Raw genomic sequence first — 16,166 nt, 5'->3', positions numbered from 1 at the left:
TGAAGAGATATTCTGTGTGTCCGACGACCGAGATCTTTCAACGTTCCGTGAGTTCTTAGACCCCGTGATCTAGTGGATTCGCTGGACTCAGGAAGCTTGATATTCCTTACTGTGCACACTACAGAATTAATTTAGCAACTTCAACTTTCCTCCTGGGGCAAGGGATTTTCCTCAGTCTCATCAGGTATTGCTCCATTCCCTGACCCAGAAGTGTTTTCCATACTAGCCACATGGGCTGATCCCCTTGATCTGGCTAATTCCGGATCCCTACAAAACTCCGAAATAGCATTGGCTAGCTCTTCGTCGGTCAACTCATTCGTGTGCATTGCCTCACACCAACCTGCTACCTCCTTATCAATAGAGTGGCTCAATTATGAGTTATTAATCTGTTCATGTATTAATTCAGTGTCAAGATACTCCTGGACCAAGGGGTTAATAACATCGATAGCATGTAAATTTTCAACATCCAATGGTTTTTTCATGGCCTCATCAATGCTAATTGTATATTTCTCCCCATGATAATCTAAGCATATTGTTCCATCAAACACATCAATTATTGTCTTAGCGGTGCGTAAAAAAGGTCTACCTAAAAGCACTCCGCTAGACTCAGCAGATTCGTTCTCACTCATTTTTATCACATGAAAATCAGCAGGATACAGGAAATCATGCACTTTAACTATAACATTTTCCAGCACACCTTCAGGTGAAATGCATGTTCAATCAGCCAACTGAATTACCACCTTCGTGTCAACCAGACTTACCCCCATCAACTTCTTATATATTGAAAGCGGTAAAACATTTATCGATGCTTCTAGATCACACATAGCATGCTCAATCTTGATGTCACCCAAGGAAATAGGTAAGGTGAACATACCTAGGTCTGTGCATTTTGAAGGCATTCTCTTCTTCTGTATCACAGCTAACACGTTTTCTCCAATCACTATCTTCCCATCAGGTTTGGTTTTCCCAGCAATGAACTCCTTGATGAATTTGCTAAAGGTAGGCAGCTTCAGAGCCTGCATGAACGGTAGGTTCATTTCCAACTTGCCAAAAATCTCCATGAAGTCTTCGGTATCATCCTTCTTCTTTTTAACTTCCCCTCGGTAAGGAAACGGCTTCATGCGTTTCAATGTTCCCACGGAACCTCCAGCTGAGGGTTCTCCAATTTCTTTCCTAATCTCTTCACCTCTGGCTCTGGGTCTAGGAAAAATGGATCGGCCGTATGAGGCAGCGGCTTCTCCAGATCACCCCTTTGGAAGTCATCTTCTACTCTAGTGCTTTTCTCAGTACTTCCATGGTCAGGGACTACATACTCATTTCTCATCACGGGGGGTACATTCTCATCATTTTTCATCACAGGACCTTCATAGCCACGTCCTGATCTCAAAGTAATCTGACTGATGTTTGCCCGGTCAGGTGGTTTCACCGAGGCTGGTATCCTTCCTTCGTTTCCTCGCATCTCACTTAACAAAGTGGCGATCTGAGACATTTGCTTAGCCAACATGTCCATGGCAGCCTTTTGCTCCTGTTGTGCATCCTGAAGTTTATGCACCACATCATTGTTGGATTGCATGTTATTCTGCATATGTTGTTGAGAGCTGACTAGGTCATGCACCATGTCATCTAGATTCCTTTGGGACCTATAGTTGGGCTGATTGGAACTTGACCCTTGGTTATGGTTTGGTCCACTCCCCTGATTTTGGTGATAGTTCCCCTGACCTCCCTGATTATTGCTAAACTGGTTTCCTGACCCTTGATTCCCTTGGTGGTTAGGATGAAAATTCTAATTGTTCCCAGTGGCATTCCTCTGGTGTGGTGGCACATACGAACTCCCTTGGTTATTCTGGTTCCTATTGCCCCAATTGGGCTGATCTCCTTGATTACGGTAGCTCCAGTCGTTCGGCCCTTCTTGACTTTCCCTGACCAATTCGAGTTGTGTTGCGGCCCTTCTTGATTCCGGTTAGGCCAATTCTGCTGGGTTTCGGTTGGACTCGGGTACTGCAGTTGAAGCTGTTGATTCCCGTCAGCCCATCTGAAACAGGGGTTGTCTCTCCATGGGGCCTCTTTAATCTTCCACTGGTTCCAGCTTGTATTCTGGTTATTCTGATTCCAATTCCCCACAGCGTTCACCTGGGCTTGGAATTCTCCATCAGGTGGTGGACCATAATAGAGTTGGAGTTGATTTTCCTCTTGACCTGGCGACTTCTCTTTCTCCTGCGAGGCAGGGGAATTCTTCTTTTCAATTGATCTTAGAAGTGCCTTCTCCAATCGATCTATCATGTCTCCAACCCCTTCTCTTTCTTGCTCTTTCACTGCATTTGTTGAACCTCTTCTCATAAGAGTGCGCGGGTTGTCATATGCCTTCTTTGCATCGATCAACCTTCCCAGGATCTCTCGTGCTTCACTTGCTTTGTTCTTGGTGAAATTTTCCCCGCTCGAGGAATTCATCAAATCCTTGGACTCGGGATTAGCTCCCTCATAAAATAGGTAGAACGTCTCAGCTTCCATCATTCTATGATTAGGACAAGCATCGAGTAATCCCTTAAACCGAGACCAATACTGGCTCAGGGACTCATCGTAGTCCTGCTTACATTCCTAAATCTCCTTCTTAAGGGCATTGGTTTTGTTTGATGGAAAAAAGTAGTCCAGAAATTCCAACTTAAAATCCTTCCAGGTATGAATTAAGTCCGGTGGAAGCCTCAACAACCATGTATTGGCCTCTCCCTTCAAGGCAAACGGGACTGCGCGCAGGAGATAATCCTCCTCTGTAGCATCATTTGGCCTCTTTTGGATACGGCATAACTTGCTGAACTCATTTAGGAACTCATATGGACACTCATTCCTCCGCCCTGAAAAAGTTGGTAAAACGCCTAGCACGTTCGTCTTGATGTCGATGGACCTTTGACGCTGATTCAAGACAATAGCATGGGCTGGTTCGCCGTCTAGATGTGCGGTGAACGAACCGATCTCAAGATCAGGATCCACTAGGTTTGTCATATTAACGACTGCTTCCTCCTTTGTTTCTGAGTGTTCTGTTTCTGATGATGACTTCGGGTCCTCTCTGCCTGACGAATTCCAATCTTCGTCACTGTCTGAACCAAACGGAAATGGATCTCCGGATGTTAACGCCGATCTGGTGGTGACTGTGGATGTTGACTCCTTCACCTGCCACCTTAATTGAACGTTCCTTGTCCCAGACGAGTTACTCCAGTTTCTGAACCGTGAGCCTCTGCTCATAAACTGAAAAGAAAAACAAATAAAAGGATATACGCCAAATCTCTAAACACGCAAACAAACTACGCCATCCATCCCCGGCAACGGCATCATTTGAAGAGTCGTGGAGATCCTCTTGTGTGTGTATGTGATAATAAATCAAACTTATCAGATCCAGAGAATCCGCTAGATCACGGGGTCTAGGAACTCAGAGAACCCTTGAAACTATCGGTCGTTGGGCACACAATCGGTTCCTGCTTTTCAAAACCCTCAACCCACAGTACTAAAACTAGTACTCCCTCCGTCCCATAAAAGTTGAGTCGTATTCCTTTTTAGTCCGTCCCATAAAAGTTGAGTCATTTCCTTTTTTAACAAAAGACAAAACATCTAATCACTCTTACTTTATTCCATCATTTACTTTACTCTCTCTTATCTTTCCTACTTTTTTCATCTCTCTTATTTATTTAATATAAATTCTTAATTTCCGTGCCCAAAAGTTTTGTCTCAACTTTTACGGGACGGAGGGAGTATAAGGAAGTAGGGATCGAATCCCACAGAGATGAAAGCGTAAGTAAACATGCAAGAGATTTTGGACACTGGTTTTGGATGCTGCCACGCATTTTTGTGGGGTTGAGACTTAACTACTAGACTCGGGAAACGTAAATAATCTATTCTAACAGTTAGACCTAGGCAAACATAACTGAAACATGCATGACGAAAAACAAGATGTAAACAAGATAACACTCTAGCGATTTAACATATTACTAGACCTAGCGAACAACTTTTCCTAAAAATGCCTAGACAGAGGAAAGACAGATCGTGGGGACCATTTCCCAAATTAGCAAGGTATGAATGAAAAGCTGCAAAATAACTAACTAAAGGTTCAACTAACAACTAGCTTCATCTTCTCTAACAATTCTTGATCACAAAATGCAGAGAAAAACAGAGTAAACTATTAAACTAAACATAGCAAGCTGAATTAAACCACTTAACTATGATTAACTACTAAAATTAAGCAGATCTACTATCGCTCGACGAGGTAAATGAGAAAACAGAAACTAAACATCAAAACCATACAGAAATGAACAGATCCAAACACTGGACGCTTCATCCTCTTCGGATCCAAGCCGTCCACGACAAACAACAACAATTCCCATCTCCGATCACACAGATTCAACCAGATTTAACCAATCAACTACGATCTCCACACAATTCAACTCAACAACTCAGATCAATCGCTAAAAGCATCCACAGTAAATAGAAAAACAGTAATAACTTGAAACGAAACCGTAGCAAGAACTTCCATAGCTAAACGAGTGCAGATTCAACAGTATTTTAGCAAAATAAGGCCGAGCTTTGAACAGCGAAGTCTCGGGAAATTCAGAAACTTAAAATAGAAACTGCAAATTGTATCTTCGCCTCCCGTAGAGACGCAGTTGCACAAACTGATTCTCAAGCTATGAACCGCAAAACCCCCAAACTAATCCCCAAAATGTGTGTGTAGAGTGTGAGAAGTGAGCTAAGAGCTAAAGATGGATCATGATGATATCATGTATGCCGCGTGTTGAGCTTCTAAATTCTTCCTTGTATTCCCCATTCTGCCCTTTGTCTAGGATGCTCCTCCGTCTGCTAAATTTTTTCTTCTTTCTGCTCACTTTCTCTGCCAGACTCCTTTCTCCAGGTATTCTGCTCCTTTCTTCCTGGGTCTGGCCTTTTTCTCTACACACCTGGCTTATAAAACCTTGTTAGACCCAAGAAATTACAGAATTTACCCTATAACCAATGCATGAAATTAGCCTTATCAGCAAGCTCCCACGATCCCGGTTAGGAGTGGAATGGGCGGGATGATGCCCCAAATGCCGGGGATGGTGCCCCAGTACTACAACATGTACTCCTAGCCCCAGATGGCAGGGATGATGCTGCAAATGGCGGGTATGGGTGCCGGTATGTCCCAGATGAGTGAGATGATGCCCCAGATGGTGAGTATGAGTTCCGGCACAACAGGGACCTTGCCCCAGATGATGCCGGGGATGATGTCCCAGATGAGTGGGATTATGCAGGGGCAGCCCGGGGACAATGTCTATCGGCCCATTATTGATTTTTTAACAGGGAGTTCGCAGACCGGTACTCTAATGGAGTCTCAGTTCATTGCTACTGAGACTTTCTCGCTGGAGGAGTTGGGTCTATCTCCGGTGAGGGTTTCGGAGACTCAGAGTCCACCGGCGGTAGGACGGGGGGTGGTGCGAAGAAGAAGGGCAGGGGCAAGGACAGGGGCAAGGGGGTAGCGGGTGAGTCTTCGCGGGCGGTGGCGGAGGGTGATGAGGAGGATGAAGTACGGTGGACCGTCTTGAGTGAGGAGGAGCGTGTGTCCTTGTCGAAGGCTTGGATCAATGAAGGACCTTTACTAGACACACTAGTAGATGGGGGTAGTCACTGTGTGCACAGAAAGAAAATAACAGGTTTCCTAGGTCCTGCAAATCCGCTAGATCACACGGTCTAGGAACTCGTTGGTCGTCGGAAAATCCTGGTCGTCGGACACACAGAGCACTCCTTCAAAAAAAACCCTCAACCACTTTACTAAAACCTAGCACAGGGAAGTAGGGATCGATCCCACAGAGATGGATGCGTAATAATCTCGCTCAAGGAATTGGGGATTGTTTTTGGGTTGGCTGCTGCCACGCATTTTTTTGGGTTGAGGAAATTTAACTTGACTTGGGATTTAAACTGCTACGCTAACAGCTAGATCTAGGCGAAACAACAAAGCATGCACGGAAACTACACCGAACAATCACTAGATCTAAGAAACTACTCTAATTACCTAGATCTGGGAAATAAACTGACGGAAGGGACCATAACTGAAAAAGCAGAGTACGGACGAAAAGCTGAAAAACAACTAACTAAGGTACTAACTAACAGCGACATCATCTTTTCCAACCAAATTGCGTAAAAACTCAGAAGAAAAATAGCATGAGCGAAATCGGAACAGAGCAGACTGAATTTAAATAAATTTGACGAGTAACAATTAAGAACTAAACAGATCTACGGATGCTAGACGAAGTAAAACAGAAAGCAAGCGGAAAACTCAAAATCCATGCATAACTCGACTTCCCCTGTTCAGATCCAACCTCAAACGCTAAATCCACTCCGGATCCAAGCGTCCGACACAAACTCCAGCCCAAAGAAACATTTCATAACTTCCGATTTAACCAACAACCTCCGATCAACAACAACACCGCAGATCTACAACCAAATCCCCAGATCGAGCACCAAAGCAGCAAAAACAGAGATCAACATGTAACTTGCCGAAATAAAACTCTCAACAGCAGGATCAACGTAAATCAACTTGAAATAACACAAATAATACGAAAACTGACAGAAGTGCATAGATAATCAGTAACATCAACAGCCCAATCGACTTCCAAAAGTGAAGTTCGAACGAAAAGAGTGAAAAACAAACTGAAAATAAAGAGATTGTATCTTCGCCCTCACGCGGACGGTGTTACGACTGAAATTTCTAAAGAATGAACCCCCTTGGAACCGAAACTACCCCAGATCTCCCATTTCACAAGTGTGTGCTGTGTGTGAGCTAAGAGTGAGCGAAAAGAAAGTGATATCTTGTGTGTTGCATGCTCCTCTATTTATAGGCGTTGAAGTGGGGCCCAGCGAGGTATAGATAGACTTTGTTGCCCTCAGCTATTGACTCCCTTCTTCAAGCCTTCTTTTTCCTTGGATTCTGCTCATTTCTACTTCATTCCTTCGCTAGACTATTTCCTCCAGCATCTCCTGAATCTAGCGATTTTGTCACACACCTAGCTTAGAAACCGTGTTAGACCCAGCAAAATGTAATGTTTTTCACTACATAACCGATGCATGAAATTAGTCTTATCAATCAACGTTTGCGATGATCCCATTCGCTTGAGCAATCACAAAATCGAGAACATGTGGAAACGCATCGCCACAACCTACATTAAATTTAAACCGGCGGATGGAAGGTTTCACATGCCTGAGGAGTGCCGGAACACATACGAGAACAACACCCGCATGCTTACCAGCGGCCAAACCATGGAGGATGCGAAGAGGATGGCGCTACAACAGTTCCCCGAGCCAGGCAAACACGGCCAGTTCAAACACTGGGACTCGTATGTGGTGTTGATGGAGTCGGAAAAGTTTCAGGCGGATGTAACCACTGGCTGGCCAAAACGGCAGAAGATCCCTATCTGACGCCTACAGCAGCAGTGTCGGTTCCGCCGACGATGCCGAAGATATCCCGACCCCTCGCTTGTTTAACCGCCGCCGTCGCCCAGTTGGGCAAAAGACGGCAATGCGGATGTCTAGGGGATGCGCCAGCAGCGGGTCCCAGGAGGTCCAGTCGGCAGCCCCTACAGCAGCCCAGCCATCCGCTGAGATTCCCGTATAGCGATGACCCAGCATCATACGAACATAATAGAAACCATAAAGGAGTGGAGAACGACGGATGACCCCATACACAAGGAGATGCTGCAGGGAGTCATCGACTTGATGAGGCGTGATTTGGGGATGCCACCCATCGACGGTGCGGGAGCATCTGGGGCGGGAGCATCTAGGGACTCTGATGCCACTGCGATTGGCCTAGGGGACGACGAGGAGTGAGAGGGGGCCACGTGTCGAAGCCCTGGGATGTTTTTTTTCTTTGTGAACTATGTAATTTTTTTTAAATTTAACTATGTACTTTTTAAAATTATGTATGTTTTTTATTTATATAAAATGTTTGCATTTTCTCCGTATTCGTGCTGAAATTTTAATTCCATATTTAATTCCGCATATAGAATGTGAATTTGTGTTGTCGGGATGTCCTAGTGCTAGTCCACTATTGTGCAGTGGGAAGTCTTAGTGATGTGGCAATGATGTGGGAAATCTTAGTGACGTGGCAGAAGGTGTTTTTAGGTAGTACTAGTGCTAGTTTGTGGGGAAGTCCTTCCTATTGTAGATGCTCTAAGTCGGACAACTAACATGTAAAACATTTAAAATAAAATTCATGAGTATATGAACTTGAACAATAATTATTTTAATAGATTACGAAAGCAAAAAAAGCCCAAAGAGATATATGTATGGGCCGCCCACATTTTACCGTTGATAAATATTTACATTTATCAAGATTTAGAGTGTGATAAAAAGATTCACGTGTGAGGGCTTCCAAAATTAATTCGATTCGAGGGTTTAAAAGGAGGAGACTTGGGAGCAGGGCATCTACTTCTCTTTACTCTCTCACTCTCCATTTCTTCCTCTCTAGGGTTTCTACTATCTCTCTCAGATTCGAATATGAGGTCTGAATTGTTCTTCGTTAAAAGTTTACTACTTTTTGTTTTCTTATCGTTTTGATACTGATCGTTGTAATCGAATTGTGTAGCTTTTTTTTGTTTACTTCGCATTCTTATTTGTTTCTTTTTTTGTTTTGTTTTTGATACTGCGTTCGATTTTTGAAGGACATGGTGGGTTGGATTTAGCTATTTTTTATCTATTTATTTGAGCGTTTGATTACGAGAAAATTGAATTCATTATCGTTCGATTTATGAAAGTTAAGAGGCGACAATGTCTAGGTCGGTTTTATTGAACTTTTTAGTTTTTCGTGATAATGTTTTACGCTCTTTACTGCCTCTAACCTGTTGCTTTATGTAGGTTAGCTAACAAAATTTTATTTTGTTTTATTTAGTGGCATTTACTCTATGTTGGATGTTGTATTATATTTGCCTGTACACGAGTGTATCTGTGATGCTGCAGGTTACTTTTTTTCTCTGCTGAGTTTGTAGTATATGTTCTGTCTAGGAAATGAGGCAACTAGAAAATATGTTGGAACGGGTGTTTGTTTTCAGGAATGAGTTACATGTTGGTGTTGCGCACTTGTTGATGGAACTACATGCTGCATATAATTTTGTGAAACTAATTGGTCAAATGGTATTGATAATTGCATTTTACTAACTGGATTTTTCAAAATTTTATGTCTAAGTATGATAATCGCTTTCTTAGTTTTTCGTGATAATGTTTTACGCTCAATTACTGCCTCTAACCTGTTGCTTTATGTAGGTTAGCTAACAAAATTTTATTTTGTTTTATTTAGTGGCATTTACTCTATGTGGGATGTTGTATTATATTTGCGCTGTACACCAGAAAATGATGGAACTACGTGCTGCATATAATTTTGTGAAACTTATTGGTCAAATGATATTGATAATTGCATTTTACTAACTGGATTTTTCAAAATTTCATGTCTAATATGATAATTGCTTTCTTGGTATTCTTGTTGTGTTGGATTGAGCCACTAGCTAAAACATATTCTACATTGTAGCCGTCACCCTGAAGTGAAGTGGGCCGAAAGGGAGGACAAGATCTATCTCACAGTGCTTCTGGCAGATGCGAAAGACCCTAAGGTCAATGTTGACCCTGATGGTACATTTACATTTTCTGCCGCTGCTGGGACTGACAGTAACCTCTATGAACTCAAGTTGGAGCTACTCGATAAGATCAATGTAGAGGTGAGTTGCCAGAAGTCTCTTTTTTACATTATGTGTATAAACACAGCCAATGATAAGAACTCTGTAGTTTAGTTGCCAGAAGTTGGAGCTACTTGATAGTCATCTGATGATTATCCAACCACTGTTATATACTGGAGCTTTCCTTTTTACTTGACTGATAATAGTTACCGAATGTTCGCACTCTGTAGGAGTGCAAGATAAACATAGGTGTGCGCAGCATTGTCTGTGTATTGGAGAAAGCTGAGAAGAAATGGTGGACAAAGTTGTTGCGTGGAAATGAGAAGACACCTCACTACGTGAAAGTAGATTGGGACAAATGGGTAGATGAAGATGATGATGCTGGTATAATTTTTTAATTTATTATATTTGGCAATGAAATGCGAAGTTTCATTTACTCTACTATATGTAATTGATCTATCTCTATCATGCCCTTTGATCAGGTGCGCCGTCAGACTTAGATTTAGGTGGAATGGATTTCTCGGTAAGTATATTTCTACTTCTTGTATGATGATTTATGGTCTGCATTTTTTTGTCCCTCTTAATATTTTTCCTCTTTGTCATCTCCTACAGAAATTTGGTGATATGGGTGGCATGGGAGGCATGGGAGGCATGGGTGGCATGGGTGGAATGGGCGGCATGGATATGAGCGCCTTGGCTGGAATGGGTGGCATGGGTGGAATGGGCGGCATGGATATGAGCGCCTTGGCTGGAATGGGTGGCATGGGCGGAATGGGTGGCATCGGAGATGATGCTATGGGAAATGACTTCGATGACAGTGACGATGAAGGTACTTGTTCTTTAGTTTTTGTTTGTCTACAAAGTTTGTTTGCTTATAAAATCTGTCGATCGCTTAGCCCTGCCAATGAATTTGAGTTCACTACTCTTGTGGAATGATATTCTTATTTTGTTATTTTCTTGGGTTTTAGACTTTTTCCCCCTTTTCAACACCATCTGTTTTGATTTTCTCAATTGTGTATACGTCAAAGCATGTGGAGTTGGCATTTTCTTCCAATAGTCTTTGATGCTCAGTTTTCTTTGGCTGTGTCATCAAAAGGCATCTTCTTACTGAGCTTCTTAATGTGTGAGATATAGGTTTTATAGCTCTTGGTTGGTTCTCATGTTTCTTAGCATTTGGTACTCAATTTTTTTTTTCCATTCATAACAAGTTACCCATATTTTGACAGAGGTGACAAAACCAGAGGGGGAGGCAGTTCCCAAGGCAGAAGCAGAATCATTGAAGGATAAAGCAGAACCCTTACCGAGCTCATGAATGAGGATGTGATACAGACTGCGTATGTTTTCCGCTTGGGTTTCCAACTTTTATTTAGTGAAACATTGCGTAGGTGTGCTTTCTGCGAGAGTAATGGCTTCTTTGCCTGAATTTTTATAGTACTGAACCAATTTTAATTTTAATTTTAATTTTATTTTATTGTACTCTGGGCAGAGAAATATTTCCATCCAATCTGTGTTGTATTTTTAAGCCTATGTTATGGTTCTCCCTTTTTATTTTATTACTAGTGAAGATTCAAGCCAAAAGTAGCAACAATTTGAACATTTTGTAACGGTGAGAATATGGTGTCTTCAAGGAAATTAATGTTTGATCAATGTTCCTTTTCATCATTAAAACATAACTGCAAAAGTCTATATTTGCTTTTGGACGAGGCTGTGATAGATTTATTTTTCAAAATGGAAAAGCCACAGTGGCCATCAAATGCCATTTATTTTGAAAGAGTACATTAGTAGTTACTCATCCGTTCCCGTTAAGAGTTCTATTTTACCACTTTTTTCCGTCCCTCGTTAAGAGAGATGGAAAAAATTTATTGGAGTATTGTTATTGGAGGATGAGACTCATCTCAATAGAGAGAAAAAAAGGCTCCCTAAATAATATTGGTCTATTTTTAAGGAACATTCCAAATTGGCAAATTGGTCTTTTTTAAGGGATTGAGAGAGGGACTATTTTTTATTTCAAAAATAATTAAGCTTTAATATCAAACCTTTTTTTGTCGATTTTGATTTTGCATAAATTAAAGTGTGTAACCAAAAAGTGTATATCACTTACTACCACGACATATTTAGATGTCCATGGGGCCAAAAAAAATGTTAGGCCCAACGACATCAATTCAACACAAAAAACAGACTGCATATTTAGAGTGATCGTAATTGAACGATCGATGTACATTGCGTGTGGAAGAATCAGAACAAGTACAATCAAGTAGCTGAAGATATTATTGTTGTAATTGCGAGGACATCTCCAATGTCATCAAATAACCAAAGACTTGCTTACTTTCATGGCTCGGGCACTCTTCAAAAGATTTAACGAGTAAGAGTAAATTCCAATGTTTTATGTCGTTCCGTAATCGATTTGGTTCATTAAAAACAAGATCAAATTCCAAGACTTCACTTGGGAATTTTTAAGAAAATAAGATCGTGCAAAAACTTGTACTCTTTAAGAAAATAAGATGGTGCAAAAACTTGTACTCCTTAAAAGATCTAATAAAATAATCTAATGACTGCGAGTATATTAGGCTACAAACAAAGAGGTCCATGCAATTCTTAGTAATATTTTTTTATTTCAATTTTGTTAATCCATCTTTCTTTTCTTCTAAATTTTTACTAATATACTTATATATTATTTTCTAAGTTTTATTTCTTAGTGAAAATCAATTTTAATATACTCCAATTTATGTATTTACTAATTCTAATTTGCTTAATATTTGTGATCCATATTGCATCTTATTCTATGCATAATAAAATGAATTTTTAAATGCTTGAAGAATATAGTATTATCATTTGAAACATGTACATAAAAATACTTGAAGAATATAGTATTATCATTTGAAACATGTACATTTCTTTTGATAAATCGGATGGACTTTGTTTTGTTATATATATAAATAACAATATCTGAAAATAATTATTTTTTCAAACATTCGAAAGTAAATCTATGGTAATGTATTTTCTTACTTTAAAGTTGTGACGAGTTTTTATACGAAAATATTCAAAGTTAATCAAGCCCAGTAATGTAGAGTGAAGGCTAAGTCAAATAAATGGTCAAGTATTTCTAGAATTTTTTAAAATCTTGGTATTTGCTTTAGTATAATTGGAAAGCGAAATTCTTAGTATTTGCATATAATATTATTGACCCACAAACTGAACTATTGTTAGTACTACTATTTTCATCCACTGTAAAATATCACAAGCATTGTTGGGTTGTCTCATAAAAAATAATTATCTAACAAAATGTTTAGTACATTTTCTATCTTTGTTCTTATTGGATTATTGATTCTTGTGGTGACTCCATCTCTAACTCGTCATTTAGATGAAAATACATCGTTCTTTGATTCTAATACAAATGAAAACAATGAAGATAATGAAATGTTATGAAGTATAGAGTCGCTCAAGAGTCATCACCATAGTCATGCTCCTTCTCCACAAAGCCATGGCGAACCAAGAAACCATCACCGCCATGCTCCTCCTCCCCAACACCACCACAATCCTCCTCCTCCCGAGCACCACCATTACTCTCCATCTAAGCCTCGCCACCATAATCCTCCTCCCCAACATCGCCGCCATGCACCTATTCCTGAGCCCCACCACCATGCTCCTCCACCCCTACATTACAATCATGCTCCTCGTCCCAAGCATCGCCTCCTTGCTCCTCCTCCCCAACATCGCCACCATGCTCCACCTCCCAAGCACCAAAATCATGCTCCTCCTCCCCAACATCACCACCATACTCCTCCACATCACCATGCTCCTCCTCCCCAACATCACCACCATACTCCTCCACATCACCATGCTCCTCCTCCCCAACATCGTCACCACGCTCCTCCTCCCAAACACGGCCACCACGCTCCTCCTCCCCAACATTACAATCATGCTCCTCCTCCGAAGCATGGCCACCATGCTCCTCTACCAGAAAGCTTTTAAAATGTATTCGTTGTTGACGAAAAGAAATTAGTATATGAGATATACTTCATATTTATGATTATTAAACATAGTGTTATTGGTAACATCATTGAAGTAAAAATTTTAATATAGTAATATTATATATATATATATATATATATATATATATATATATATATACACATGATTGTGTTGTATGCAATACTAATTTTAAATGCAGAACAAGGTCATTATTGTTAGGATATCTTAGAGTTCATTATTAGTTTGTACTCATTTAGTTAATTTTATAAAATTCTGTGTTATGATTAATTCAGAGTGTCAAACATATGCAAAGAAAATGTTCATGAACTAAAAACAAACTAATGAACTATGTGCTATCTAACAATTACCTTTCTTTTTAAATTCTAAATTAACAAATAGTGCATAAATTTTTCAGTCAGTAGTAAATGCTACACAATGACTCACCTTTAATTTAAAAGATATTACTGCAAGTGTACGAGGCTATTGTAGTGTTGGGAAAGGTAAGAGTGTCATATCCACAGAGATTATTTGGCTAACTTAATTACTGAAGTTAGGATCATTCACAATTTAGATGATTTAGAAGAGTTTTGTTTTACTAAATTCTAAGATGATAAAATGATTCAATAAAAACTAATGTAAGATATGGTGGAAGGTATAATTGTAGGATCCAATAACAAAGATATACTTTCGAATTAATCAATTCATAACCTCTATTTTATATGTCTCTAGAATTGTTAGACGATCACTATAGTAAACTAGCCATTTCCCGAGTGCACCTAACCTATGGATTAAACTCTAACACGAAGTCCCCTTTAAATGCTTCAAGTCTAACACCCAATAGTTCCTAAGATCAAAACCCTCACATAAGATGTCACTTCTTTCTAATGTGATTAATCTAGATGTTGATTATCCTTTAATTCAAGCTAAGCTACTATTTTCCGAATATTATAGCAAAGCCAACTACAAACACTGACTCAAATTAATGTAAATAAGCACAAGGATATTCAAACTATTTACTAGAGCTAGGTATTATCATCACAATCCTAAAAATATAATTAGCTACTCATATTCATAATAAAATCAATCTCAATATTCAAAGACATCATTTCAAGAATTAAGCAAACTAGAAAATGAACTCTCGGACTATCTGGAGAACCTATTTGCTCTTTATAGTCAAGTTGGAAAATACTTTGATAGTCTATTCGGAGTATAATATTTTCTTTTACTATTTCAGATTACAAATTGAACCAAAAGGCCCATGATTCAATTCTTAATGAGAATAATATACTTTTTTGTAATTTGCTAATCCAACTTTCTTTTCTTCTAAATTTTATTAGTTTACTTATATTATTTTATTTCTTACTGAAAATCAATTTTTTAAACTATTTATGTCTTTGTAATTTATCCTAAAATACTTAATTTGTGTGATCCATATTGCATCTTATTCTGTGCATATCAAAATAAATATTTAAAATACTTTATGAGAGTAATTATTTTTTAGAAAATTCGAATGTAAATCAATAGTAATTAATGTTTTCTTACTTAAGTTGTGAAGATTTTTTGTACGAAAAAGTTAGAAAATGTACAATAAAGACTAGCTAAGTCAAATAAATGGTCAAGCATTTTCTATAATTTTTTAAAATCTTGGTATTTGCTTCATATAAATGGAAAGCAAAATTCTTATGATATGCATTTAATATTATTGACCCACAAACTGGAATATTATTAGTACTATTCTCATCCACTATAAAATATCATAAGCATTTTTCTATTTTCTCATAAAAAATATCTATGAAACAAAATGTCTCATACATTTTCTGTCTTAGTTCTTCTTGAGTTCTTGATTCTTGTGATGACTCCATCTCTAGCCCGTGATTTAGACAAAAGTACATCAATTTTAGATTCAAATACAAATGAAAACAATGAAGATAATGAGATGTTATCGAATATAGAGTCGTTCAAGAGCTACCACCATAGCCACTGCCGTGGTTGTCATGCTCCTTCTCCTCAAAGCCATGGTGAACCAAGAAATCATCGTCGCTATGCTCTTCCTCCCCAGGACCACCACCATGCTCCTCCTCCTCTACATTGCCACCATGCTCCTTCTCCAAAGCACCACCGCCGTCATGCTCCTCCCCCCAAGCACCACCATCATGCTCCTCCTCGGGTCCTCCCCATCATCACCACCATGCTCCGCCTCCCCGGCATCGTGGGTCAAGCTCCTCCACCGAAACGCTCTTAAAATGTATCCGTAATTGAAGAAAAGAAATTACTACTCATATTTTATTGTGATAATTTCTAATGTACTTCATCGTCCCATTATAAGTGAGACGTATTCGTTTTTAGGTCGTGCAAAAAACAACACTCTATCTCTCTCTTACTTTATTCTCTCTTCTACTTTGTTCCCATATTTTATTCTCTCTTCATTTAACTAAACACCACTACCTAAAAACTTGTGCCCAAAAAGAAATATTTCACATATAATGGGACGGAAAGAGTAGTATATATTTTCTT

The 16,166-nt window shown here is 39.5% G+C and overlaps 1 protein-coding gene across 1 annotated transcript; it reads left to right on the top strand.

The window, feature by feature from the left end:
* The first annotated feature begins 8,357 nt into the window (after positions 1–8,357).
* On the top strand, positions 8,358–11,207 carry LOC125207245 (uncharacterized protein OsI_027940-like). The gene is made up of 6 exons (XM_048106508.2): positions 8,358–8,516; positions 9,536–9,722; positions 9,911–10,064; positions 10,163–10,203; positions 10,293–10,509; positions 10,907–11,207. The coding sequence occupies exons 1-6, from the start codon at positions 8,512–8,514 to the stop codon at positions 10,990–10,992; spliced, it is 690 nt and encodes a 229-aa protein (XP_047962465.1). The 5' UTR covers positions 8,358–8,511; the 3' UTR covers positions 10,993–11,207.
* Positions 11,208–16,166: the final 4,959 nt, after the last annotated feature.

The sequence above is a fragment of the Salvia hispanica genome, chromosome 6 (assembly GCF_029641045.1).
Source record: "Salvia hispanica isolate PSC_SH4W2 chromosome 6, Shi_PSC_v1, whole genome shotgun sequence".
In the NCBI taxonomy this organism is placed as follows: Eukaryota; Viridiplantae; Streptophyta; class Magnoliopsida; order Lamiales; family Lamiaceae; genus Salvia; species Salvia hispanica.
This window is presented reverse-complemented; position numbering and strand designations above follow the sequence as displayed.

Excerpts from the sequence above, each read along its gene's own strand:
- LOC125207245 (XM_048106508.2), top strand. Across the intron at positions 9,723-9,910 it reads TCGATAAGATCAATGTAGAG|GAGTGCAAGATAAACATAGG; the intron begins GTGAGTTGCCAG and ends CGCACTCTGTAG. Across the intron at positions 10,204-10,292 it reads TAGGTGGAATGGATTTCTCG|AAATTTGGTGATATGGGTGG; the intron begins GTAAGTATATTT and ends CATCTCCTACAG.